Source organism: Barbus barbus (assembly GCF_936440315.1).
Source record: "Barbus barbus genome assembly, chromosome: 24".
Classification (NCBI taxonomy): Eukaryota; Metazoa; Chordata; class Actinopteri; order Cypriniformes; family Cyprinidae; genus Barbus; species Barbus barbus.
Window position 1 is genome coordinate 21,780,669 of NC_136752.1, and position 26,098 is coordinate 21,806,766.

A 26,098-nucleotide genomic window follows, 5' to 3' on the forward strand; every position below is an offset into this window, starting at 1 on the left:
CAAGCACTTTTACGTCAATCAGAAATGAGTTCAGCTCATGGACAAAACAAAAATGAAAACTCAGAATAAACTATTTATAAAAACACCACATGAAAACAACCACAAGTTATGACAAAAAAACTTTAATCTGTTGATTTTCCAGGTTACATGATAATTACAATAATAATAAATGTCTTGGTTACATGTGTTATATTTTAAGACAGCCATCAGAATACATATTAGCTTTCCACTCCATGATTCTGTCTTTGTTTGTTTCCAAACAGCTCATCTGACACTCTTCCTGAGATCCAGGAGAGTCAGTACAACTGCTGTTTCATCTTGACCCACTTTTCTTTTTTCTTTTTTTTAAAGTTCAGCGGTCAAAATGACCATAACACCCTGTTATTGGGATAAAATGGACCACTATCTATCCCATAGTTTGACATCTAGCACCAGAGTGACTTGATTTAACAGAGACATTCTCTCTGTACTACATATCATCATCAGCAATATCAATACTGAAATGCTACATTTAAATGTTGTGAAATAGCCTTTTTTTGGTGGTACTCTAGCCTGCGTGAAATTACTTAGCGATCATACTTGCTTCTTGTCCTCTATTATTGAAATAGCACATGGGAATGGAGCTTATTTTGAGAGTTGTATAGTGAATGCACATAATCCACAGTCATGATTTGTATCATAACCAGTTGGAATGATTTTCAATGCCCTTGAAATCACATAAAACATAAAATTAGTATCTAAAAAAGCTACAGTGGTATTACTTGAGAACATAAAAAAGACAAACAAAGGGAACAAAAATACCTTGCTCATTAGCATGCGTTAATCTGTAACTAGCAATAAAAAACACATTTTAACATAACATCAAAGGACTAAATGCTTGATTTAACAATTTACAAAATTGTTTCATAAATTACATCATATAGCTTTGAGTTAGACATCATGCTGAGGTGTGTGCAAGAATATGCTGCATGTTAGAGAGGTTATAGCATTGACACCAGCTGTATCCAGTCAAGAGCTCAAGAGAACGCTTCATCCACGCTCTGTGAATTCTAGCACAAGGAGCGGCTTCGATTGCAGATAAACTCCTGTCTGAGCATTCCAGAGGTTTTAATATTACGTGCATGTCACGGAGTGAGAGTACATCTGTGTGTCCGTCACTTTGTTTCTGTAGCTGACAATAGTGAGATGTAAAGACCTAAAGAAGGTCAGGCAAGTGGCTATAGACTGAGTCGAGCAGCGTCTGGCTTGCTTCTTGACTCTTCACCCCTGCTATCTCGAACAAGCGGTCCAGCTTGTCCTCCGCCATCGGGATCTCCTCAATAACATGGAGCTCCTCAGGGTTGAGAATGTGCAACATATCGTCAAAGATGGGCTGCAGGTCACAGGGGTCGAGACGCACCTGCCGCAGAACCGTGTCCTTTTTCTCTGTGGGACAGAAGATTGAGTGCTGTCATTAATAAAACAAACATTTTAGGATTTATTATTCATAATAGTCTTATTGACCATATACAAAAAGAGGAGTGCAAATTTTAAAGAAAAGTTTTATATTTAATAGCAGATGGTGTGATGAAAAATCACAGCTCAAGAAGAAAAAAACTAGCATTTCTTTTGATAGTTTGTATAGTTTAATAGTGGAACATAAAGCATCCACAAGGAGGCAACATATTTGCTTTTACCACATTAAAAGTGCAAACACTCTAGTTTGGGCAAACCTGTTTAATTATTGTTGATTTAAAGTTTTTAAAGCTTTACATGGTTATGCTTCCCAGTATATCTGTAATCTCCTCATTCCGCATTCCACCACTAGATCTCTTCAGTCTTCTAATCAATTTTTTCTCTCAGTTACTCGTTCACATTTTAAAACGAAAGGCAATCGGGCTTTTGCGGTGGCAGCACCTAGGCTCCGCAACAGTCTTCCCCTCCACATAAGAGCTTCTCCTTCTATTTCTTTGTTTAAATTTGCTTTGAAACCCCATTTATATTCAGTATGTTTTAATTCTGTTTGAGGGTGTAAAACTTTATTTGTCCCTTTGTTTGTCTTGATTGGGTATGTTTTTACTTTGTTTTATATTTGTTGTACAGCACTTTGGTTGCAACTCCTGTTGTTTTTAAATGTGCTTTATAACTAAACTAAACATTTCCCTGAACAACGTAGGACACTTAACTGTTATTTAAAATTTAATCTTATTACTTAATTATTAATTAATATAAGAACAGAATAATATTTATGTTAATAAGACTCAATGCTTTAAAATATATACATTTATTTTTATTTATTAAGATTTCAAAATGTTACTAATATAAAATAAAACCGCATTTAATACATGATTAATACATAAGTATTATAGGCTCTAGCAATCAAAAAGTTAGCATTTCTAGATTTAAATTATTGAATTATCTGAAATGGTTGAACATACAATGCAGAAACAAAGCATCCACGAGGGGGCGATATATTACAAGATAGTACCTTTCACCACACAAAAGGTGCAAAAACAATTCAATTTGAATTTAATTACACATTCATTAGTTGAAATGATTAAATTATGAGAACAGAACAAAATATTAATATTTTAAAAAATATTACTAAATTATTTAACGATCTATTGCAATTAAAAAGGTAACAATTAATATTTTGCATATTTGAAATGTTTCAACATACTATGCAGAAACATAAAACATCCACAAGGAGGCCATATACAGTAAAAGAACATTTTAATAAAGCTCATTAAACACTCTACCCAAGTATTCAGTGAAAACTGTTTAAATCTCTGAGGAATTCGGAGCACTTAAATGATCAATTACATTTAAATTTTATATTTTAATTTAAAGTGACATTTTGATAATCTGAAATATAATAAAAATACTTATTAAATATATATCATTATGTGTTTATTATTTCTAACTTTTTATTGTTGTGTTTTTCTTCCTAGTGTTTATTCACATGCGTTTACCTTTGGTTATGAAAGAGCCTGTCCGGCTGAGGGCAGAGTCCTTGCTGGAAGTGGAGTCACAGCGCAGCAGAGGCTCTGATTCGTCGGTGAAGAATCCTTTGGTGCGCTCCATGGGGGACTGCTCCACCACCACACCAGGCGACTTGAAAGGCTTATGGCTGGGGCTCAGACAATGGCTTACATTCACAACCGCCATTAGCTCGTTCAGGTCAACCTACAGCAAAAGAGGTGTCACAGTACATGTTAATGACAGCGGTGAGAACATCATTCTGGCACACATTTCTATAGAGATTCTTTTTCGTGCCATTCTGAACCCACAAGTGTATCCTGTCAGAACAAACAAAGTTTTCTTGGAACAACTATTACGTGAGTAATGGATTTGAAAGAATGAGGGTCTTTGCTAATAGACAGCGATGACTGTATTAATGTGTGGGCTCTACAAGTGTATCACTATGTGCTCACGGCCGGGTCAGCACAAAGGGTTCAGCCGTCACAGCCCTGGACCACCCACATGAGTCCTGTCCCTGTTGGCCTTTGCGTCAGGGGAAGACAGATGAAAAAGATACAGTACAGCCAGAAATGCACTGCCCACAGAGCACAGAGACATGGCCTGTGTTACAGTCACAAAACCCCCTGTGCGCAAAGCATACTTGTTATGCCAGCTTGTTGGAACATTAATGGTGCATTTCCAAGAACAAGTCACTTCACAGGAAGCCGGTGCAGTCCGGATTTTATTACCACGGTCTTTACTGGACACTAAAGGCAAATGTGGCCACCAGTTTAGCAAACTATGCATATTAAGTGAACGTACCCACAAAACATGCTCAGCATAATCCATATGCAGGCCCAATTTAAATACAACATCTTGTGTGCGTAGTATGATCGGGTGGGTTATCTGAAAGTTATTTGATTGTAATGTAGCTAAAGTCAATATCAAATAGACTTGGTGACTCCTACGAAAGCTCTGGTGACTCCCAGATTGGGAAATCCTGACATAAGCTATTCAAGGAAACATATAATAGGCTGGGCAGGTATTCAAACTTCTGAAGTGGAACATCCAAATTATAGGAAGGACGGAAACCACTCCATTTCCGGGAAAATTTCCCTTGGAATCAGCAGTGAATAATCAATGCCACATAAAAAGGCAGAGTGCCACGGCGAGAGATCACATTTAGTCATTCATTAGTCACCCCACACAAAGAAAAAAAGCTCTGAACTCAAAGACACCACCAGGAAAATGGCAACACAAGAGGTCAAGCGAGATAATATATGAGTAATGGAGCATTACAGAACTCGGATATTTCTCTGTCCTTACATTGTTTGTGCTATTGTGTTTGGGTTTTTTTCTGAGAAAATCTGGTAATTTTTCAATACACTACATTTATGCAATGATGGGAGTTTTCTTTGACTTCAGAAATCTTGGCACACAACAACAGTACAACAAAAACACACAACAAAAATTGGCACAAAACAACAGTAGGAACTAAGCTAACAGATAAAACCGCTCCACCCTGTCCATGAAATCATGCGTTAGTGCCGAAAGGAAGGAAGTAAGTGTGCCGCAGCACATGCAAGATACAAAAATAGCCACTTTTTACAAGGGAAGCCAGAATGAGTGCAGCAATTACAGATGCATCACTCTGGTGAGCATTCCTGGCTAATTGTTTATTCGTTTATATCCAAATGTGAAATCATGGAACAAAAAAAGGGATCATTTAGATTTTTGGCAATGAGCCATTATTTTCATGCCAATTAAGCTTATTTTCATACAGAATTACTGTAATATGAAGGACAATTGTCCATAATAATTATTTTAAATATATATATATATATATATATATATAAAAAACTAAAATAATTGTAAAAAACCTTGCAGTAATGAGAATGAGATTTGTACAGTAGTCTAGTGACAACTGAGGTTTAAATGTGCCTCATCTTAAAACTAATCACATACATATTTATATACATACTGTGTCAAATAAATGCCTAATTTCGGGTATATACTGTACTGTAAAATATACACTACAATGCAAAAACATTGGGGTCATACACACACACACACACACACAAACACATTTACAGTTGAAGTCAAAACTTTACATACACCTTTCAGAATCTGCCAAATGTTAATTTTACCAAAATAAGGATCATACAAAATGCATGTTATTTTTTATTTAGTACTGACTTGAATAAGATATTTCACATAAAAGATGTTTATATATGCTGTCAAAAGATTAAATCGCATCCAAAATAAGTTTGTTTACATAATATATGTGTGTATTATGTAATATATTTGTGTATATATATATAAATACTAACACATGCATGTATATAATTAAGAAAAATATGTTATGTTTATATATTAAACGTATTTATATATAATATAAATTCTATAAATTGTGTGTGTGTGTGTATGTATATATTAGTGCTCTCAATCAATTAAAAAATAATAATCATCATTTAGAACTACATTTATCTAAAATGAATCTAAAATTAATCCCACCTAACATTAAAGTTTTTAAATATACTTTTATATTGCAATAATTTCACATTCAATCTTCAAATGTACAAACAACAAAGACAGTATATTTTTAATATTTCTTTAATGACATCTTTTTTTATGATTGAAGGCCAGCATCACTGATATCAATACTACTGATCTCTTTATAAACTAGATTTTTTTCCCCTTAATATTTAACCATTGACTGTAGCCATTCAGCATTACAGTATATTTGAGAGCTATCAATTTTAACATTTATTAGACTTAACTTCTAATTTAAGTGAACTTAAAACAACCTTCACATGAACCCATTATAATAAATGACATACCTGTGCCCTTCTGCAGAAATATACAGAAAATGAATAGTTACCAAACACTAAATTCTAAATTAAATATAGATGAACCCCTTAAAGCTATAGAAGTTATTGATTTGCTCTTTTTACTTTTGTCCTTGGATTAATAGACATCACCGCAGCTGGTTATTTGCTTATTTGCCAGCTATTGCTTTAAAAGCTGCTGCTGAGCGTGACGTGGATCTGACACGCATCTTATTTTCTCACAAATCTCTTTACCTTTTCTGACCCACTTCAGGTCTTAAAGTCTCTACTAATGAGTGGACGAGTTGAATCGGGTATTTTAGATGAGTGACTCAGGACAGTTTTTAAAACCATTTCAGAGACATGTTCTTAAATGTGATGCATATATAACCTATTGTATGCATGCACAGAGTTTTAAGGCAGCTTTAATCGCCTTTTTGGTAACTTCATGCCTTAACTGACGGCATAACTAGGACAATGCATGCACGTAGTTTCTTTCGCTGTCTGATATGTAATGATACAGGCTACAGCATGCGCCGGCAGCTTTGTGCGTGTATTTGAAGAGCTCGTTTGACGAGCGCCTGGAGCGGAGGCTAAATTAGAAACGTCTCCCGTTTGATGTGGTCATAAAGACATTCTGCATCTAAATAAATGCAATTATTTTCAAGAAAAAAGAGACATATATATATATATATATATATATGAAGAGTTCAGCTGCAAAAGCCTCTAAGTGCCGTCTGAAATTTTCATCTAAAAGGAGTGTTTTTATCAGGCTAATATGTTTAGATTCAGTAATTTTTCTCTAATGGCAATGTATAGGTCCTATTCTATGCAATTAGAGTAAAATTACTGAACCTAAACATATTAGCCTGATAAAAAAGCTCCTTTTAGATGAAAATTTCAGACGGCACTTAGAGGCTTTTGCAGCTGAACTCTTCATATATTAAGTATGTGTGTGTGTGTGTGTGTGTGTGTGTGTATGTGTATATATATATATATATATATATATATATATATATATATATAAAATATACATATATACATACACACATACACATATAGTAAAAAACAGTAATATTGTTAAATATTATTACAATTTGAAATAAAAAAATATTAATAAAATAGATTATTTGATTGATAGAAAGTTCACATGAAATGCATTTTTCAAAGAGAATTTTTTGTAATACTTTAAAGTCTTCACTCATTTTTCATCAATTTAATGCATCTTTGCTGAATAGAAGTATTTATTTATTTCAAAAACTGAATGGTAATATATATCCACACATATCAACATTACATTATTGCTAAATCCATATCATTTGTATTAGAACTGTCTAATACAAACTAGAGGCTTCCTTCCACATCTAAGGTCCTCAATGAAATCAACAAATGCATTATTCCAACCACACAGTCTACTGTTCAGACAAGTTGCATGTCGCAGGAAGGATGATGGGTGTAAACCCAAATATCTTCTCTATTCATTTCCAGCACACAAGCTGTTGGTAAACGTCTGGAACCACAACATAGGAGCCGCCATGAACGCTGTGCCATCACCCACCAGGACACAAGCCACAGATGTGGAAAGTGTGTCACTACCACACTGATCTTATTAGCCGCAGCTAACACTGCTCCAGACTCAACAAGACCACCTACAGCACACAGCGCATGGTCCACATCTGACTATACAAAGCTTGGTAGTGGAACTTCAACATTACATAAAAAAAAAGATTTCAAGAGAAAGATTTCTTTGTTTCTGCTTAATGGTTTGGAAAACCTGTCAAAATATGTTATATAAATAGTAGCACGGGACAGACTGAGTGCTGGTGACGGCGTCTAAAAGTTCTGGGGGTGTTTGGCTGGCGTCCATGACAAGTGGAGCACTGGGTGTGTTTATCCTCTGAGGCCCTTATCTGAAGTTTACTTGCATTCTGAGTCCAAGTGGTATGACTTTGTATCCTTTGTAACTCCTAAAAGTGCATGTCATTCTGTTTATAGGCAGTAAAAGAACTAAAAACACACGATTCCAGGAGAAATTTTTGTGTATATGAAATTATATAGTACAAGAGATCAAACATTTGAACATTTGACTTCCTTACTTCCCAGACATTTGGAAACAAGAAGGAACATACCTAAATATCCAAATAATCCAAATGTCCTAATGGTTTTGAGACCATTAAGTGAAGTGAAGTGACATACTGCCAAGTATGGTGACCCATACTCGGAATTCGTGCTCTGCATTTAACCCATCCAACGTGCACACACACAGCAGTGAACACACACACACCGTGAACACACACCCGGAGCAGTGGGCAGCCATTTATGCCGCGGCGCCCGGGGAGCAGTTGGGGGTTCGGTGCCTTGCTCAAGGGCACCTCAGTCGTGGTATTGAGGGTGGAGAGAGCGCTGGACATTCACTCCCCCCACCTACAATCCCTGCCGGCCCGAGACTCGAACCCACAACCTTTGGATTATGAGTCCGACTCTCTAACCATTAGGCCACGACTTCCTAATTTGATACTAATGTCTTTCAATTTCTTACCGCATGTAATTCATTCTCCTGACGGGAGGTTATGCGTGCTGTGGCACTGTGGAGCATGGGATACATGTGATTTGATCTACAAACATGTGGCTCTGATGAATGCCGCTCTGTCATGGTAATGATGTTTCATCCTCATTGCTGCATCATTTTCATTCAGCATTGCTAATTCAATATCAGATCTTGTAAGAACCATTGTGTTTTTGCTCAGAGAAAGAGAGAATGCCCTGACAAAGCCCATTTAATTCCATGGTTCACATCTTTTAAAGGGAGGTTCACCACAAAATTAAAAGTCCTGTCATTAGTTACTCACCCTCATGTTGCTAAAAAACTTGTGTAACCTTCTTTCTGCAGTTGAATACAGTCAGAGAGGATGGAAAACAGAAGAGTTTTGGATTTGTTTTTATTTTTTGCCATATTATGGACTTTATTTTATTAAAATAAAACACAATTAAATTAAATTAAAATACATGGATGACAGGGTTCCAAGGTAGAAAAAAATGGATATATCCAACTAAATTTCACTTGTGAAAGCCAGTTTGGGACCAACTGTTGGTTAGTGGTTACTAATAAACTTATATTTCCTGTGAATTAAAAATATTAATATTTTATAATATTTAAAAACTCACAAAAGGAATCAGAGAAAATGGTAATGTCTCTTTTTCCATACAATGAATGTCAATGGTGATCAGGTACGTAGTTTTCCAGCAATAAACATCAAATTAGATAGGCAAAGTTTAATAAAATAGAAATTCAATACAATAAAATGTAGGATTCCAAATAGTAAGGTTGCAAATTTAATTAATTATTATTTTTTTTATTTTTTTTAATAATTTAAACTACATTTCACTGGCAACGTTGGTTAGTTGTTAATGATAACAACTACTTTTGTGTTGGTTAGTTGTTACTGATGAATATATATATATATATATATAAAATATTCATATTTTATCATCTTTTTTAATGTTAATCTATAGGTGAACTATTCATTTAAACATACAGATTTATAAACAAAACATGAGGACAAATGAAGTGAACGTATGAGAATTACTTTAAAACGGTGAACAGGATGCGCTCCGCAGAGAGATGACTTTGCTCTGCCTTTACACACAAACGTTCAGTGAAAGTCAGCACTCGCACTGGCAATTAGGTGATTATGAGGTGGTGTTGACAGACAGACATATAAATAAGTCTGAGAGTTTTATCTCACTTTATCTTGGTCATATCAGTGGCATCAAAATGAGAGCAAAAGCCTTAACTTCACCATCTGCTATGACCTTGAAACAAGGACAGAGTAAATAAAGTGGCCTTTATAATATCTGCACACAGGAAAGGTTGTAAACTCTAAAATGAAAGTTGATGACTGATCCTCCATCTCCGGTAGCCTGTCAGGCTTTTGTCATTAGTAATGCAGCTCAATAGGATGCAGCCAGGAGTCACGATGCACTCATGTAGTTTGTTTACTATTCTGCACACGTATTATCTAAGTTAGGTGTTATTAGACCTGGGGTGTGTGTGTTATGTAAGACTATATACACATGACTATTTGATCCATTATTGTGGCCTGACTAATACAGCAGCTTGTGGCATGGCAATGACAGGACAGGTTTGATGTTTGCTAATATACAACAATACAAACACTTATTACTATAAAATGTAAACCATTTTTAAAAACCTATTTTTTTTATTTTATTTTAATAAATTATATTTTTATATAAAAATCCACAGAACCCCAAAATATGTTTTTCAATTGTTTTTGCTTATTTAATTATTGATTATTCGTTTAATATAAGTACTTGACTAAATATTTATATGATCTTTATTTACTTGAATTATGTAAATGTCATTTATTTTAAGCAATAGTTTTTGTTAATTTAGCTATTCACTATTTATTTTTATGTATTTTCATTTTATATTAATTTATTTTCCTTTTTGATTTAAATCATTTTTAATACAATTTATAAAAAAAAGATAAATGAGTAACATATTCGCTAAATATTTTCTGCATAAAACGTTCAGTAGTACTGTCAGTTGTATTATTTTTAAAATCAAAAAGTATTTATTTACTTTTAACAATTTTAGTATTTTCAATTGTTTTGCTTATTTAGTTACTGATTAATATTTATTAATTAAATACGTAAATGACTAAATATTTATTTTAACTAATTATTGTTTTAATTAATTATTTAAATGTTATTTATTTTAAGCAATAGTTTTTGTTTATTTAGCTATTAATTATTTTAATCCAATGTATGAATTTACTGTTTATTTTCATTTTATATTCATTTATTTTCCTTTCTGATTTATTTATTTTAATAAGTTTCTATTTTAATACAATTTATTTGTTTATAGATTTATTTTATTTTCTTTTTTTAATTCCATTGCTTTTCTCTAAACGTTTCCACAGACCCCCTAGTATTTTCCTGCACCTGGTGGTTCCCAGACTCCAGCTTGAGAACCTCTGGCCTAATGGATGCTGCCATGTTCAGGTCACATGACCAGCTGAAAAGGACTCACCTCATGGCATAATCATGGCTGACGGCTAAAATCTCCTGTTTACAATGGTATCTGTAACCAAAAACATTTGTTTTTTTTCACAAAACTTCATTGTCAACCTAAAACCTAAAGTTGCTCACCTGAGGATTGTCTTCCATGACACTACGTATCTTGTCCACCACATCAATGCGGCGTTGGCGGTGAAGGGCATTGATCAGCTTTGCCAGGTTGGCGTCACTGTCTCGTATGGTCCAGTGCTGCAGAGCAGCGTATGCCCTCTCGTGATCAGCCGAGTAGCCGTTGGAAAAGGCGGCCACCTCTCGCTCGGTGGCACTAGCCAGAGATTTATACATGTCAATCCACTGACTGCCAATCTGTGCTGCCACCAGCCTCAAGATGTCAACACCTAGTGAATGAGAGGAAAGGTCAGTTTTATGTTTACCTAACTGTAAACTGTAGTTTGAACCTCAAAGACATGCACAACACAACACTCCCAATGTATTACCTTTGACAAACTGTACTGATATATCAGCTATGTTGATATACACTACCATTCAAATGTTTGGGGTCAGAATGTTTTTTTTTTATTATTATTATTATTATTATTATTATGTTTATTCAGCAAGGATAAATTTCAATGAAGACTGGAGTAATGGCTGCTGAAAATTAAACTTTGACATCACAGGAATAAATTACAGTTAGATATAAAACAGTTTTATTAAATTGTAGTATTATTTCAAAGTGGTGCTGTTTTTTATTTTTGATCAAATAAGTACAACCTTGGCATGATGTGCTGTTGGCGTAGTACAGAGTAGACAGTGAGGAATGGAATCATACAGTGCAGAAGGGCAGCGTTCTAGGGTTACAGTGCACCAGGCGGCTCCAGCGGGACATACTGTCTCATGGATAAAGTTATACGAATGACCTAGATTGATGCCTGTGTTTATACACTTTGGTGTAGAGTGACATACAGATGCCTCCTAGGGAATCCTTTTAAGAGTGAACCCCTGAAGCAAACCCAGGGAGGCATAAGGTTTTTTTTTCTTCTCACACTATACTCACATATATGGCATATTTCCACTTGATACAAATTTTTGATCACAGGGTTAGGGATCTCAGCGCAGCCCCAAACCAAAGTATTAAACTTCAGCATGTGCTGTAGATCATGTCACACCATTTGTGCTATAGTCAAGAATGAGAAATCACGAATCACAAATAGATGAATAGCATTAGTATTAAGTGATTTTTCCAAACCAAAAAAAATAAATAAAAAAAATCCCCCAGACTTTGTGGAAAATCCCAGATTCACACTGAGGAAAGGACTAAAAGTAAAACTAAAACCATAAATAATATTTTGTTACTTGAAATAAAAAAAGTGAACTGAAATTAAATAAATCTTTAAAACTTAAATTTATTTTATTTCAGGTAGTTTCCAAGGCAACATTTCTTAATTTGCTTTGGTTTAAAATGAAGTAAACATAGTATGTGTATATAAATAAATAAATGAAAAAAATGACTAAAAATTAAACAAAAATTTAAGTAAAAACAGAAAATCTAAAAATAAAATCTCATTAAATAAAATAAACAAAAACTATTAAAAGAAACTATAATAGTATATCATTGAAACTAAAATAATACTGGATCAGAATACAACAGAGACCTATAGCAATGTGTTAAAAACATTAGCAATAACATAGCAACACACTTTGCATTCCACCTATGGAGATTTTTAAGGGAAGCACCAATCATGTTTTCTTCAGTAAATGTACAAATCTAGTTGTATTGTATTGTCGCTTCAAAATTGTGTAAAAAAAAAAAAAAACATTAAAAAGAACAAATCATGTAAGCTTTCATCAAGAGAGCCCAATGTAAAATAGCACAGATCAATGCAATCCATGTTGAATTAGTCTCTACAGCAGATAAACGTGACTGAGTTCAGCGTAACAGGATGAATGTAGGGGACAACTGCTGCTGGAAGGTATTAGAGCATCTATCTGTAAGCCAGATCTGTCTCGTTTGGGATCCATCTGTAGCAAATTCACTGGAGCTCTCAGGAGGATAGCGTGCCACAGACTGTACTGCGGATCTAAAAATGCCAAGGCCTGCGGGCTGCCCATCCTCTCTCCTGTTGTTTCCAGAGGTCGCTACAGCATGACAGCGTGTTAAAGGAGGACGGGCTCTGTCTGAGTGATTTAGGCCAAAGTCGATGGGTCGCGTGATACCTTCCTTGTCTATGACTGTACTGTGGTATGGACTTGGTTGCCCTAGTCCCAAAAGCAACTTTTATGGAATGCTGGGAAAACACATGTCGCTGCTATCTGAATGTACAGTGTGCTTACAAATGTTTCCAGGCTTGTGCTTCAGTCAGCAAGTGCAATGTTATTTTTACACTCTTAAACTGTGACTTGAATATTTGTTATTATACTATTATTTTAAATATATACAGTAAATCTATTCATCTATCATCTATCTATATTATATTTGATATTATAAATACATAAAGATTAAGTAGATAGATAGAAAGATTCACTGAATATATATAAAAATTTAAATATTGTGAAAAAGTTCATTTTTTGGTAACTTATTTCAAAAAGTGAAACTTTCATATATTCTAGATTCATTACATGTAAACTTAAACATTTCAAAACGATTTTTGTTTTAATTTTGATGATTAGAGCTTACAGCTCATGAAAGTCAAAAATACAGTTTCTCAAAATATTATAATATTTCCTAAGATCAATCAAAACAAGGATTTGCAAAACAGAAAAGTTTGAGTTCTTTAAAGTATGTTCATTTATGCACTCAATACTTGGTCGGGGCTCCTTTAGCACAAACTCCAGCATCAGTGAGGTGTGGCATGGACGCGATCAGCCTGTAGCACTGCTGAGGAACTATTGAGCCTTCAGCTCGTCTGCATTGTTGGATTGACTGTTTCTCATCTTTCTCTTTAAAATATCCCATAGATTCCATATGGGGTTCAGGTCAGGCATGTTGGTTGGCCAATCGAGCACGGTAATATCACGGTCAGCAAACCACTTGGAAGTGGTTTTGGCACTGAGGGCAGGTGCTAAAGTCCTGCTGGATAAGGAAATCAGCATCTCCATAAAGCTTGTCAGCAGATGGAAGCATAAAGTGCTCCAATATTACCTGGTAGATGGCTGCATTGACTTTGGACTTGATAAAACACAATGGACCAACACCAGCAGACGTCACGGCACCACTGACTGTGGAAACTTCACACTGGAATTCAAGCAGCTTGGCTTCTGTGTCTCTCCAGTCTTCAGACCTTGATTTCCAAATGAAATGCAATACGTGACAGTATTCTCAAGCTTGCAGTCATCCCTGTTGCTTGTGCACCTTTTCCTACCCAATTTTTTCCTTCCAGTCAACTTTGCATTTAATATGCTTTGATACAGCACTCTGTGAACAGCCACCCCTTTCAGTAATGACTTTCTGTGACTTAACCTGTTTGTGGAGGGTGTCAATGAATGTCTTCTGGAGTATTGCCAAGTCAGCAGTCTTCCCCATTATTGTGGTTTCAAAGAACAAGAGATACCCGAAATTTATTTTGAAGGGATGGTAATTTAATGACACTCAAATGCAAATATTCAAAAATTGAGATACTAGATTTTTGACTTTCATGAGCTATACGCTCTAATCATCAAAATTAAAACAAACAAACAAAAAAACTTTTGAAATGTTTTACTTTACATATAATGAATCTAGAATATATGAAAGTTTCACTTTTTGAAATAAGTTATAAAAAAAAAAAAAACTTTCATGATATTCAATTTTTTTAGATGGACATATATATATATAACAAATACAAAATATTTTTCTTTAGTCTTTACTGTATTCTTGATTAAATAAATGCAACCTTGGTGAGCTATGAGACTAAAAAAAATCTTACCAACCCCTCTATTTTTCCATAAATACAATATATATTTTATGTTAAACTGTATTTAAATGTTTTTAAAAATATTACAGTGCATAAAAGTACAGTACATGCTAGCAATGAAACTATGACAATTTCATATCACGGTTATAAAGATCAAAATGATCATGGTATTGTTAAAATGTGCTGGAAATGCTCAAAAAGTACATTGAATCAAATAATTTTTTTAATTAGATTATTTAGATTACTGAAGAATTTTACAAGAAATGACCATTTCAGTCTTTCTACTTCACAATTTTACATTTAATTTAACATGCTACTTGGCATTTCTTCAATTTCTGCTATTTCGGAGCAAAAATGGTTTCAAGTAAAGCTTTGCATAATGCTGGACAGTATTTAATTGTCACATGAGATGATATTTGAGACACATACTAGGCGTAAATGGCTGACCACTTGTGATCGGACCACCATATATCCATCTTAATAACAGCTGTAATTAGGGATGCGATATGTAAAAGTGGAGAAATGCCTTATGACTCTTTTGCATGTACAAAGACATTAGCTTATCAGCCACAGCCGTTAACAACAGAACAAAGCGTAACGTCTTCATATGAGAATTCAAATGAGGTGGCAAACCAGCTGCAACAGGTCTAGGTTGGCTGTAAAACAAAGGAATCCTCAAAGGGAGTCAGGACTTCCCCCTTTTAGTGAGTCGCCGTGGTGGCTTTGCTGGAATGTCTCGCAGCAACGCAGTCATCCCATAAATCCCTGACACCATACCAGCCACAGTAATTACCACTTCCCCATCAAAACAATGAAACCGTTCGCCTGATGAAGACCAGGGGAGGTTCACTAGCAAGGGGATCCTACAAGCTTCCCCCGAGTTTCCCTGACTCCTAAACAAAATGCTGCCAAAGTTGAGCTCACCCATGAAGTTCCTAATCGTCTCTTATAAAAGCCCCAGCCCACCCTGATTCTGGGCAGTGGGCTTTTATAGATAACACCTATTGCAGAGGTTGTTATATGAGGTGTACATGCGGGTGGTTCTACGTCTTTGATCTCCGCTATGCGTGCTTTGTTATACCTCCAATGAAAGAATTCATTATTTGTACGATCACTCCTTCATCTTTATATATGTTTCCCATGCGGCCCTTTATGGCCATTATTTCACTAATGTAGTAAACGGACACACATGCACTTCAGGCCGCCCAATTACACACCTTGAATGCATTAGGGAAATGTTTTGTGTTGTGTTTGCGAAGGCAACCGCCTGTGTAAAGGTTACCTGTGCTTTCTATCATGATTCGAAGAGGCTCTACTATCTCAGTTTAATTCAAAAGTTCAGCATGTAATAAATTCTTTGCTCGCCGAAGTCAATAAACAATGAAATTGTTCACGTTTTAGGAGTGCAAGGGAGAAAAACACAGCAGTAAAAATAGCACAAGTCTTTTTTTTTTTTGCACCTGGTGGAAGTGTTTAACATTTTTTTTTACATTTTATGATCGTGAGCAGGTCATTGGTTCCCCCTTTCCTTGATATTCCACTATTTTCAAGGCCAATTAACAATAAAATATCATAAAACTACTCTTATAGTGGTGATTTTGTTGATATAATTATTCATCATAAATAATAGTAATATCTAAATAATAGTAATTGTTGGAAGTCCACAAAGCTGTAAAAAAAGAGAGTTGGACTCGTAAAGGTTGGAGAGTTGGACTCGTAAAGGTTGCGAGTTCAAGTCTCAGGTCCGGCAGGGATTGTAGGTGAGGGGAGTGAATGTACAGCGCTCTCTTCCACCTTCAATGCCACGACTGAGGTGCCCTTGACAAGGCACCGTACCCCAAACTGCACCTCGGGCACCGCAGCATAAAATGGCTGCCCACTGCTCCGGGTGTGTGTTCACGGTGTGTGTGTGTGTTCACTGCTGTGTGTGTGCACGTTGGATGGGTTAAATGCAGAGCACGAATTCCGAGTATGGGTCACCATACTTGGCAGTATGTCACTTCACTTTACTCATTTTATCCTATACATGATTTAATGTTCCACTCACATCTTTAGCACAAATGGTGTGGGATGAGTTGCATACTAAAAAATTATGACTAGGTGTTTGCTCAAGCGTGAGGTTCCTGCAGAACATACAGCGGCTCCCTGAATTCAGGCCTCTCATGTCACATTAGTCAGAACCTCCACTCATCTCCCACCAGGCCATGCAGCTCTCAAACCACAAAGAACTGGAATAATCTGGCTCCAGCTGCACAAGCATACACACACAGGCGGATATCTGAGGCTGATATACAGTAAGCTGGTTCCCATTGCCACAGCCCCAACTAGCCTAACAGCCTCTGATGCATAGTAACAACCAGGTTATGGGGCAGAGAGTATGAAATAAATAATAAAAGAGAAAGAGAAATACCAGAGACATGAAGCAAATGCTACCCAAGGAGCAGAATGGGAAACAGAAGGAAATCAGGTTCTGTATGATCATGTGACTGACAGAACACGAGGGGTGATCTTGACGTTGGGCTTGGTTATGTAACTGTTGAAGTTCTCAATATGATACGCACTGGTGCATTATAATTTTATTGTATCACTATTCAGATTGCAAAGTCCTGGGTGTCTAGTCATTAACAATGCCATTCACAAATCCATAAATGGCATACATCAATCTAGTCCCCGGTAAAACGTGTGAAGTTTTCCTTTTTGAGGACACTCTGCCAGCCTGCCATTGGTTGCATTGCTGTTGCTGTGCTGGTCGGGATTCTCAAACAAACGGAGCAATGTTTTGAAACCACCAGAGTGTTTACAGTTTTCTGGGAAAATCAACCTACGAATGATTTACTTACAGATAAGCTGGGATATGAGAATGTATTTTAACATTAAAAAATACACATCACCTTTAATAAAGTTATTCGTTTGGATAACATTAGTGTACATTTGAATTTACATTAGCACTTAAATGCTATTCACACTATGTCCAAATGTTTGCCTCTACAAACTTCTTCACACCCTCTGAAAATACGTACCTTGGCAATATATATTTTTATAATTGGAGTTTAAATAGATTTTTTAATAGTTTGGACTCGTCAATTTAATCAGGTATTTTGATGACACTTTCAATAAACATTTTGACGAAATTTTTTTTTTAAAAAATTAAACAATTACAAAAAAAAATAAGAGTCAGACTTCTCAGACTATTTTGTTCTGGAGCTTTTAACAGGACATAAAAAATATTTTTTAGTGCTATAGTATTCTCTTGCAAAACTATTGTGTTCCTCTGAGAAGTTTGCTCACAAAAGCACTGAAATATAGGTCTTCCTCCCATCTCATTATTTCCATCACAGAAGTTTTGTAAGCAAACACAAAATATTGAAATATATGTATAAAATTGCAAAAACATAACTCACCCTGTCCATTTGAATAGTAGATCCATCTCTCCTTAGTCTGCGCTGGAGAGCTGGGCTTCTTGTGGATGGCTTTCTCCATGATGCTGCTGGGATCCTGTCTGGGACCCTTCTTCAGCACTCGTGAACTGCGCTTTACGCTGCACACCACGATCACTACCAGCACCAGCAGAAGCAGCAGGACTATCATCCAAGGCAGGTGCTCATTGATGTCAAAGTGCTTGTGCGTGCTAGGCCTCGGTGCACCCCTGCGGATGGGCCGGTAGCCCAAACCTTGGGCTTTGCCCTCAGACAGAGTCTCCATGGCCTGTTGATTGGCAAGCTGGGGGTCTCGAGATAAGGAAAACTTGTTTTGCAATTTAGGGAGGTCCTGAGTTGCAGCGATTAAGAGTCCACCATCCTCATCACTAGCCTTGGAGGAAGCTGTGGTTGTGAAAATGTCTTCTTCAGCTGCGAGGGTCGTTTCTGTGCTACTGAGGTCCGGCTCGGCTGTATCCTGGATCTCTGTAGCTGCTAAAACTGCAGTACTTGCTGTGTGCAGAGTGGATCGTATAATTGCAGACAAAAACAGAGACAGAGAGAGAGAGAATTAAATATAGTCCTAAAGATGAGCTTAACCTAGACAACAAAACAGAAGGGAGAGTATCTAAAACTTTAATCCAGCATCAAGCTGGCATGTGTAGATAGCCAAGTGGAGCTGTGCTGCTCAGCCAACATAATCTCACATGGATTTCTCATCTTAACTGCTCAGATTTGACCCAAAAACTAAAGTCAATGCAAAGAATCAGAAATAGTTTTCTTCTGAAAATAAGAGACAAAGATTAATACTAATACTACAATGACTGCGTTGGTGAAACACTTTTTTTTATGATTTTGCATATTTTTACATATACACTAATGTTCAAGAGTTTGGGATCAGTAAATGTTTTTTTCTTTAAGAAATTAACACTTTTATTTAGCAAAGATTTGTTAAATTAATCAAAACTGACCATACAAAAAACATTTATAATGTTACTAAAGACTTCTATTTGAAATAAATGAGGTTCTTTTGAACTTTATTCATCAAAGGCTTCTGAAAAAAATGTATCACAGTTTCCACAAAAATATGAAAAAGCGCAACTGTTTTCAACATTGAAGACGACATTTTTCTTGAGCGCCAAATCAGCAAATCACATGATTTCTGAAGGGTCATGAGGCACTGAAGACTATATTCAGCTTTGCCATCATAAATTATTAAATAATGACATTTTAAAATCTATTTAAATATTTAAAAAAGAAAACAGTTCTTTTACAATATTTCTTTTTTATTATTGTATTTTCGATCAAAAAACATTTATGCAGTCTTGTTGAGCACAAGAGTTTTCTCTGAAAAACATTTAAATAATCTTACCAAGAATTAAAACTCTTGATAGATTGTGTATGTGCGAATTAAAAGGTGTTAAATAATTTTCATGCATTTATTATTATCATTACTATTACTATTGTTAATAAGAATAACATAATTATGAGACAATAAGTGCCTAGCAGGCACTAAGCAGGGAATTTTAAAAGCTATAGCGCATACAGCTACATCTGTACAGGCTTAAAAAGAGTCCTCTAAAGAACATACACAAAAACATCACATACAACCACTGCTTTATTTAAACACCAAATTAGGGAAGTTGATGAAGGGGTTGAGCAATCAAGTTGAAAAGAGGGAGCTGTTAGTAACGGAACCGGAGGATGAAAGCACTTGTATAACAAACCAGGAGAATATAACACTACAAAGTAAAGAAAACAAATACCTATCTATCTATCCATCCATCTATCCATCTATCCATCTATCTATCCATCTATCTATCTATCTATCTATCTATCTATCTATCTATCTATCTATCTGTCTGTCTGTCTGTCTGTCTGTCTGTCTGTCGTGAGTTTGTCTAGCTAACTAGACACACTCTATTCAGTAAGGAATATCTCTTCACTGAGCTTATTCACTCTCACCTCTATATGCTGACTCAGTGCTGGAAACCGTGGAAACGGAGGCCTCTCCAAGTAGGACATCCGAACTGGCTGGAGTTGGCCCACACACATTATCTGTCTTTTCTGTGCCTTTGATCAGCAGCGTTAAGCCCAGAGACGAGCAGTCTGTGTGAGACTGGCACCTCAGAGCATCTGATGCCACGTCGGAGAAGGTGCCACGCTGACATGGCCGGCAGCGCACATCCTCTGTCTCACTCCCTCGCTTTCGGACGCCCCACCCCGATGCACATAATAAGTACCGCTGACACTTTCCACCCTGGGAGAAGCTGCCTGGTGGACACACGCACAACCGGTCGGTGGTGGACGTACAGGGAGTTTTCTCGATAAATGGGGCTTGGCAGTGTCTTTGACAATGGTGGCACTGCTGAACACCGTTCTCGCCCCGGGTGAAGGTGCCGTCTGGGCAGGGGCTGCATTCCCGTACGCTGGCCTCTGTGCAGTGGGAGGACACGTAGGTGCCTGCCGGACATTTGTCGCACACCAGCTTGTTTCCAGTGGTGGGGTCGGTGTGGTGGTAGTGTCGAGGAGACAAGGGCTTCTCTGTGGTAGGGCTGGGGGTCAGTGTGTGGGTTAAGACATCACTGACCGCAGTGAACAGCAACTAACAGCAATGAAAGAACAACAAGAAGACTGTTATGCAATGACAATACAAACAATCAAAACACACAATAAATGTCTTATTTAGCATGAATGACCACTGCGTCGGTTTGTATTGTAAGAAGAGTCAACAATATAACGATAAAGAAAACCACTGGTGCTAGAAAGGAATCAAGTTCTTTAATTTGTTTGATGGATACATACTCATGTCTTTTCAACAACTACACATTTGACATTTCATAATCACCACTGGAAGTCACTAATTCAGTCATTTAAAGTTGTGATGAAATGGAAGTAGCGACAGATGTTTTCTTCCATGTTGTGATGTACATCAGAGAAAAATGAGTTATTGGAAAAAATGCAGGGTGGGGTAGGTTTATTTGGACAAAATGATTGGTGAAGTCCAGTATACCTCATACAAAAAGTCTGTCATTTCACAGGGGGAAAAAAACACACGAATGAGTGTATTTATAGAATAGATTAACTTCCATTTCATCCCAACTTTAAGCATTATTGCTGAATTTAGGAAAATTTTGAAAAATGATCACTGAAATTGAAGATTGTGCGAACCATTTTATTTGAAATAAGACAAAGGAAACTTTGTCTCATTTCAAATAAAATGGCTCCTTTCAGAACATTAGTGATATGGGAATATTTTCAAAGTCTCCTTGTTTCAATTTCATCAGATACCACTAAAAAACTGCAAAGTTTCACCACTCTATGCAGTGAAAAACACTGTCCAGGATGAGTGGGACGCTTTGTTTCAGTTGAATTTGTCTTTTTTTCATTCAACTGAAGTCTGTAAAAGAATGTTATTATTATAACAATTGTTTCAATGTGTGCATTTACTGTTAACCAAAAAATATCCAATAATAACACAACAGTATGCTGTACAAAAGTTTAAATAATGAGCAATATCTCAAAGAGCATATTGATGTCCCAAAATAGAGCAGATGACCTCAAGAACTTTATATTGTGACATCAGAATGCAGTGGCATCGATCGGATCAACAAGCATATGTTCTCTTCAGCCAGCTATGCAAGGAGAAACATAAGCAACTCATAATTCCTCTCTAAAACACTTAAGTCTGCATAACGTCTACACAGTCTGCAACAAATCACCCATGCAAAAACACATTACAGACCAACAACAGGGAACCCTGGAATGCATTGACAGCACTCTCTCAGCCCGGTGACCTTCAGAGTAACTTTTAATGACAAGAAGCCTGTAAACACAGCCGCTCTAAAGTTACTACAGCTTTGAGCGTGCCCCACTGAAAGCCAAATTCCGATCATAACGGTCCCCCCTCTTTCCTCTGGCGCATCCAGCAAAGCTGACTGCACCTAATATTCTTTATGATGCTAGCCCCCATTTTAATTGGGCATCTAAATGGGGCTTTGGCCAAGACAGATATCTTGGGCTCAGTACAAACGTTGTCACCAAACATTATGATGCTGGAAAGCCCGGCACACAAGGGCCTCGCTGCATCATCAGTTTCTAAACACAAAGTTCTATTAACTGCTGATCATGAATCCCCTGGAGTTTTACTACATTTCCTCAACAACAGACCGCACAGAAGACTAGTATAAAAGCACAGGAGACTAATTTCCTTGCTAATACAGGGAGGGCTGAATCAAAACAAACATGACATTAATATTCTCCAGCCAACACATACTGCCATCGCTGGGAACCGCAGGATGATGCCAGAGCACTTGTGCTCGGATACATGTGTTGCTCTTCGTGAGGTGATGGGGATTGTTTCAGGACGACAGACTGAACATGAATAGCAATTAGACAAAGCTGTGCTTTCCCAGCGCCCTTAGCTCTAGAAGAGGGCCAGCAGTGAGCTAACAGACGAGGGTTTGAAGTCGGCAGCGAGGAGGACAACTTCACTGATGACAAGACAATGTCTGTATGCTTAGTGTGCTTCTAAGGCGAAGAATGAGTACATTGTTGTCTCACAAATCGTTTTTTCTTTCAAACGGTTCTGGAAAGAGGAACTGGCAACCCAAGATAAGAGGAACACTTTTTCACGCACTCTTGCTTTTGATAAGCACGAGAAGGGACGTGATGTACAAAACACTAAGACATGTTACAACTCCAACTTCTCATCCCACCCGAAACAGTGTCTGGGTTAAAAGGACACTTGTGCGAAACCTAATTTGGACATTTTTATGGAAGCTTATATAAATATGACTTCTTATGTGAGAGTGTATATGCATTCTTGCCATCCATGTCTGTGTAATGTCTCGACATTCGGAAATATGCAGTTCTGGCACCGATTCAAAACGAACCCTTTTATAGCTGTGACCTTCAAAGTGCCATTTTCATAGAAACTCGTAGGCTATACAAAAAAAATCATAAATATTTATTCAAAATGTTAAGCAGACGGATTATTACCTGTAAGGCCATGCGAAACAACAAACGAGCTTCTTAAATTTAATTAAGGCTAAGCTTTTATCTTCTGTTCATCAGAAAACAGATATTAACCACGAAGCCTACTACATTTGATACACACATTTCTAAGGCCTCTACAACATGATCAAACTTTGCTGGAAAAAAAAAAAGTGTTTTACACCATCTGCTACATGCTTTCTGTCATCTGAATAACAGTTCATACTTTTTTTAATCAAGTTAAAGGCCTTTTAGAATAGTTCTAAAAGTGTCCTCTTCAGGTTGTGGTACACTTTTTACCCCTCTGCGATCTTTACTGATTTTTATTAAGTGAGCATAAGAATAATTTTCATATTGTTAATAATATTTCATGATGAACATTTAATGGATTTACTGTAATGTTTACAATTATACATACTTTTTTTGGAAAATCATGTTAAAATTTAAGAGTCAAACATGATAAAACAGGCTTTATTGCACTGTATTATGTTTTGCCCTATACATAATAAAAAAAACAGTGATTTCATAATAAAACTGAGATATAGACAACTGATATTTACATGCTTTTTATGCAAGTAGTCTGCTATACTGTCATAAGCTGTCAGAACCTCATCATACTATTGGCCATGTAAATATCAACTACTACACCAAATTGGGCAATTTTGCTCAGTTTGGTGCTTCTAAATAAAACTGAGATGTTTTTTCCTTCTTCGAGTATACACTATGTATCTGTGTTTCACTATATCATACTATATGCACCATAAAAGCCTCGTGTATTAAATGTTCTACAAACATATTATAGAAGCATATTATTCATATTTTGTCTAAACGTTCAATACAGATTTTAAGATTCTAAGATTTTCAAGGTTAAAGCGGGATATTTAAAACCATAATTTACGCTTTACGAGGCTTGATTGTTGACTGAGCTCCTCTTATGAGCAATGATGTTTTGTAATGACTCATGGGGTTTCCTGACTAACCTTTGAGTAAAAGGACTTGGCTTTTCGCTGATACATGAGCTTGCAATCTGTGCATGCAGAATAACATAACTTCACATTCATTTATACTTAGCGAGTAATCAACGATGTAACTAAATACTGAACATATGTGGGGAGACTAAATGTAAAAGTGTCATAGAACAACCCCCTAAGATGGGGTGTGTCTCATTGAATTTGCCTATGAACTTCAGGGCAGATTTGCAGACGTTTTTTGTCCTCAAGACAAACATAGCATGCAAATCTACCAGAACAGACACAGGGACAGATGTGATACACCATGTGCCAGACTCTGCTAGACAAACAGGGCACCTGTTACACCTCTGATACATCATAACTGAAGACTGCAAAGCAAGAACAAACACTCCCTGTCTGGAGGCATTCATGCCCATTTTATAATCGACAACAGCCAACGAGTCTGCAGGCGGCATGAATGAGCGAGGAATATGCCTGCAAATGTCAGGCCACCTGCCAAACACATTGCATCATTTGCGTCACACCAATAAATACGTTTTTTCAAGGGTGCGTGGATGATTTAAACCGACGGAGTAAACTGCTAAACCTTCTGGTGTTGTGAGACTACCAATGCATATTAGCCTGGATGGTATCAAACAACTGAATCCAATTTTTGAAAACTGAACAGCAACAGTAAGCTGTTTGAATTATGGGATTTAAAGGTCCCCTAATAAAGGCCTGCTAATGGATGAGCCAGTCTGAAGTGATATACCAAATTAACCTCAGCTGACTTCCTATCGCATGAGGATATTAAGTAATGTAAATCTTTACAACACACTAGGCATATTAAGTCATGTAAACTGGTTAATATTTCCAAAACAAAAACGCCATTAAGTGAATGTCTTTAAAATTTTAACAAGGCAGCAGTTTAAAGTAAAGCAAATGTCTGTAAACTAATAAGTAGGAATATTATTAAGCCCTAATAACTACAACCATGTAAAATAATGTACACTCAAGAGGAAAAAAAAAATACTTCCCATTTTAATACAGCTTAAAATAGGTCAAGTAGTGTCCCTAATTTAACCTTTAACAATTCCACATTTGATAGAATTGTAATTTAACGTTTTTATTATTAAATATTGACTAATGTAGGATAATGTGTGAAATTACTACCACAAACAATAGCCTACAATAAGACTGTGTTTATCCATTTAAGCTGTGTTATAAGCCTAGGTGTGCCACCTTAACTACTAATTCGTTTAAAAGGAAAATATGTGTTTTATTATCCTGTCCTCATCTTTTGTTTGGGCTCCATCCTCACTACAGTAGTATACACTAAGTGCGACACCAGGTACCTCTACTGTCCCTTTAAATCCAACAAAAGCCAGAATATTCCAGAGGACAAGAGAAGCGTAATGCGTAAATAAATGTATCCTCCACTTACCATTATCAACGACCAAGTCTGAGACATTTTACCAGGCATTGTCCTAGTGGATTCACTCTTGTTTAAATATGCCCAGGTCCACATCTGTTACTTTTCGGCTTCATAGGTGGAGCATCAGCATCTCCGCATCAACAGGACACCCACATTGTTGTGAGGTATTGTCCCTTTGCTGGGTTATTGCCTCAGTGTACAAATTCCGTCCACTGACGCCTTTGTATAGTCTGTGCCCCGGCGTGCACGGGTTTCAAGTAGTAGGGGATAAGCGCTTCGTTTTGGAAGAAGAACGCTATAATTCCCATAGCGATGATGGATGGATCTGTGGACTGAAGTCTGGCTGCTGTTTGTCCAGGTTACGGATCCCCTGTGCCGCAAACACAGGCTGCGGGTGATGGGCGGGTCCTGGCGACACGCGTCACGACCGAAACTCGCCACTGGCTGCTTGTATCCGCCGCACGCCGTATCACGGGCCTGATACGAGCCGGTTTCCGGGAAGATACTGGCGGGGTGGGGGGGGTTGTCTACCCTACTACAGGGCGGTAGACTAACAAATAGTATGACTAAAGGTGTTGCACATGTGTACCGTACGCCTACACAC

General features: G+C 36.7%; 1 protein-coding gene across 1 annotated transcript; it reads right to left on the reverse strand.

Annotated features, from left to right (window-relative positions):
- Positions 1 to 104: 104 nt before the first annotated feature.
- On the reverse strand, positions 105 to 25,965 carry tnfrsf21 (tumor necrosis factor receptor superfamily, member 21). The gene is made up of 6 exons (XM_079376045.1): positions 25,504 to 25,965; positions 20,080 to 20,719; positions 18,100 to 18,627; positions 10,941 to 11,206; positions 2,952 to 3,165; positions 105 to 1,425 (listed from the first exon to the last, which is right to left on the reverse strand). Exons 1-6 carry the CDS (start codon positions 25,585 to 25,587, stop codon positions 1,196 to 1,198), a joined length of 1,962 nt encoding a protein of 653 aa, XP_079232171.1. The 5' UTR covers positions 25,588 to 25,965; the 3' UTR covers positions 105 to 1,195.
- Positions 25,966 to 26,098: the final 133 nt, after the last annotated feature.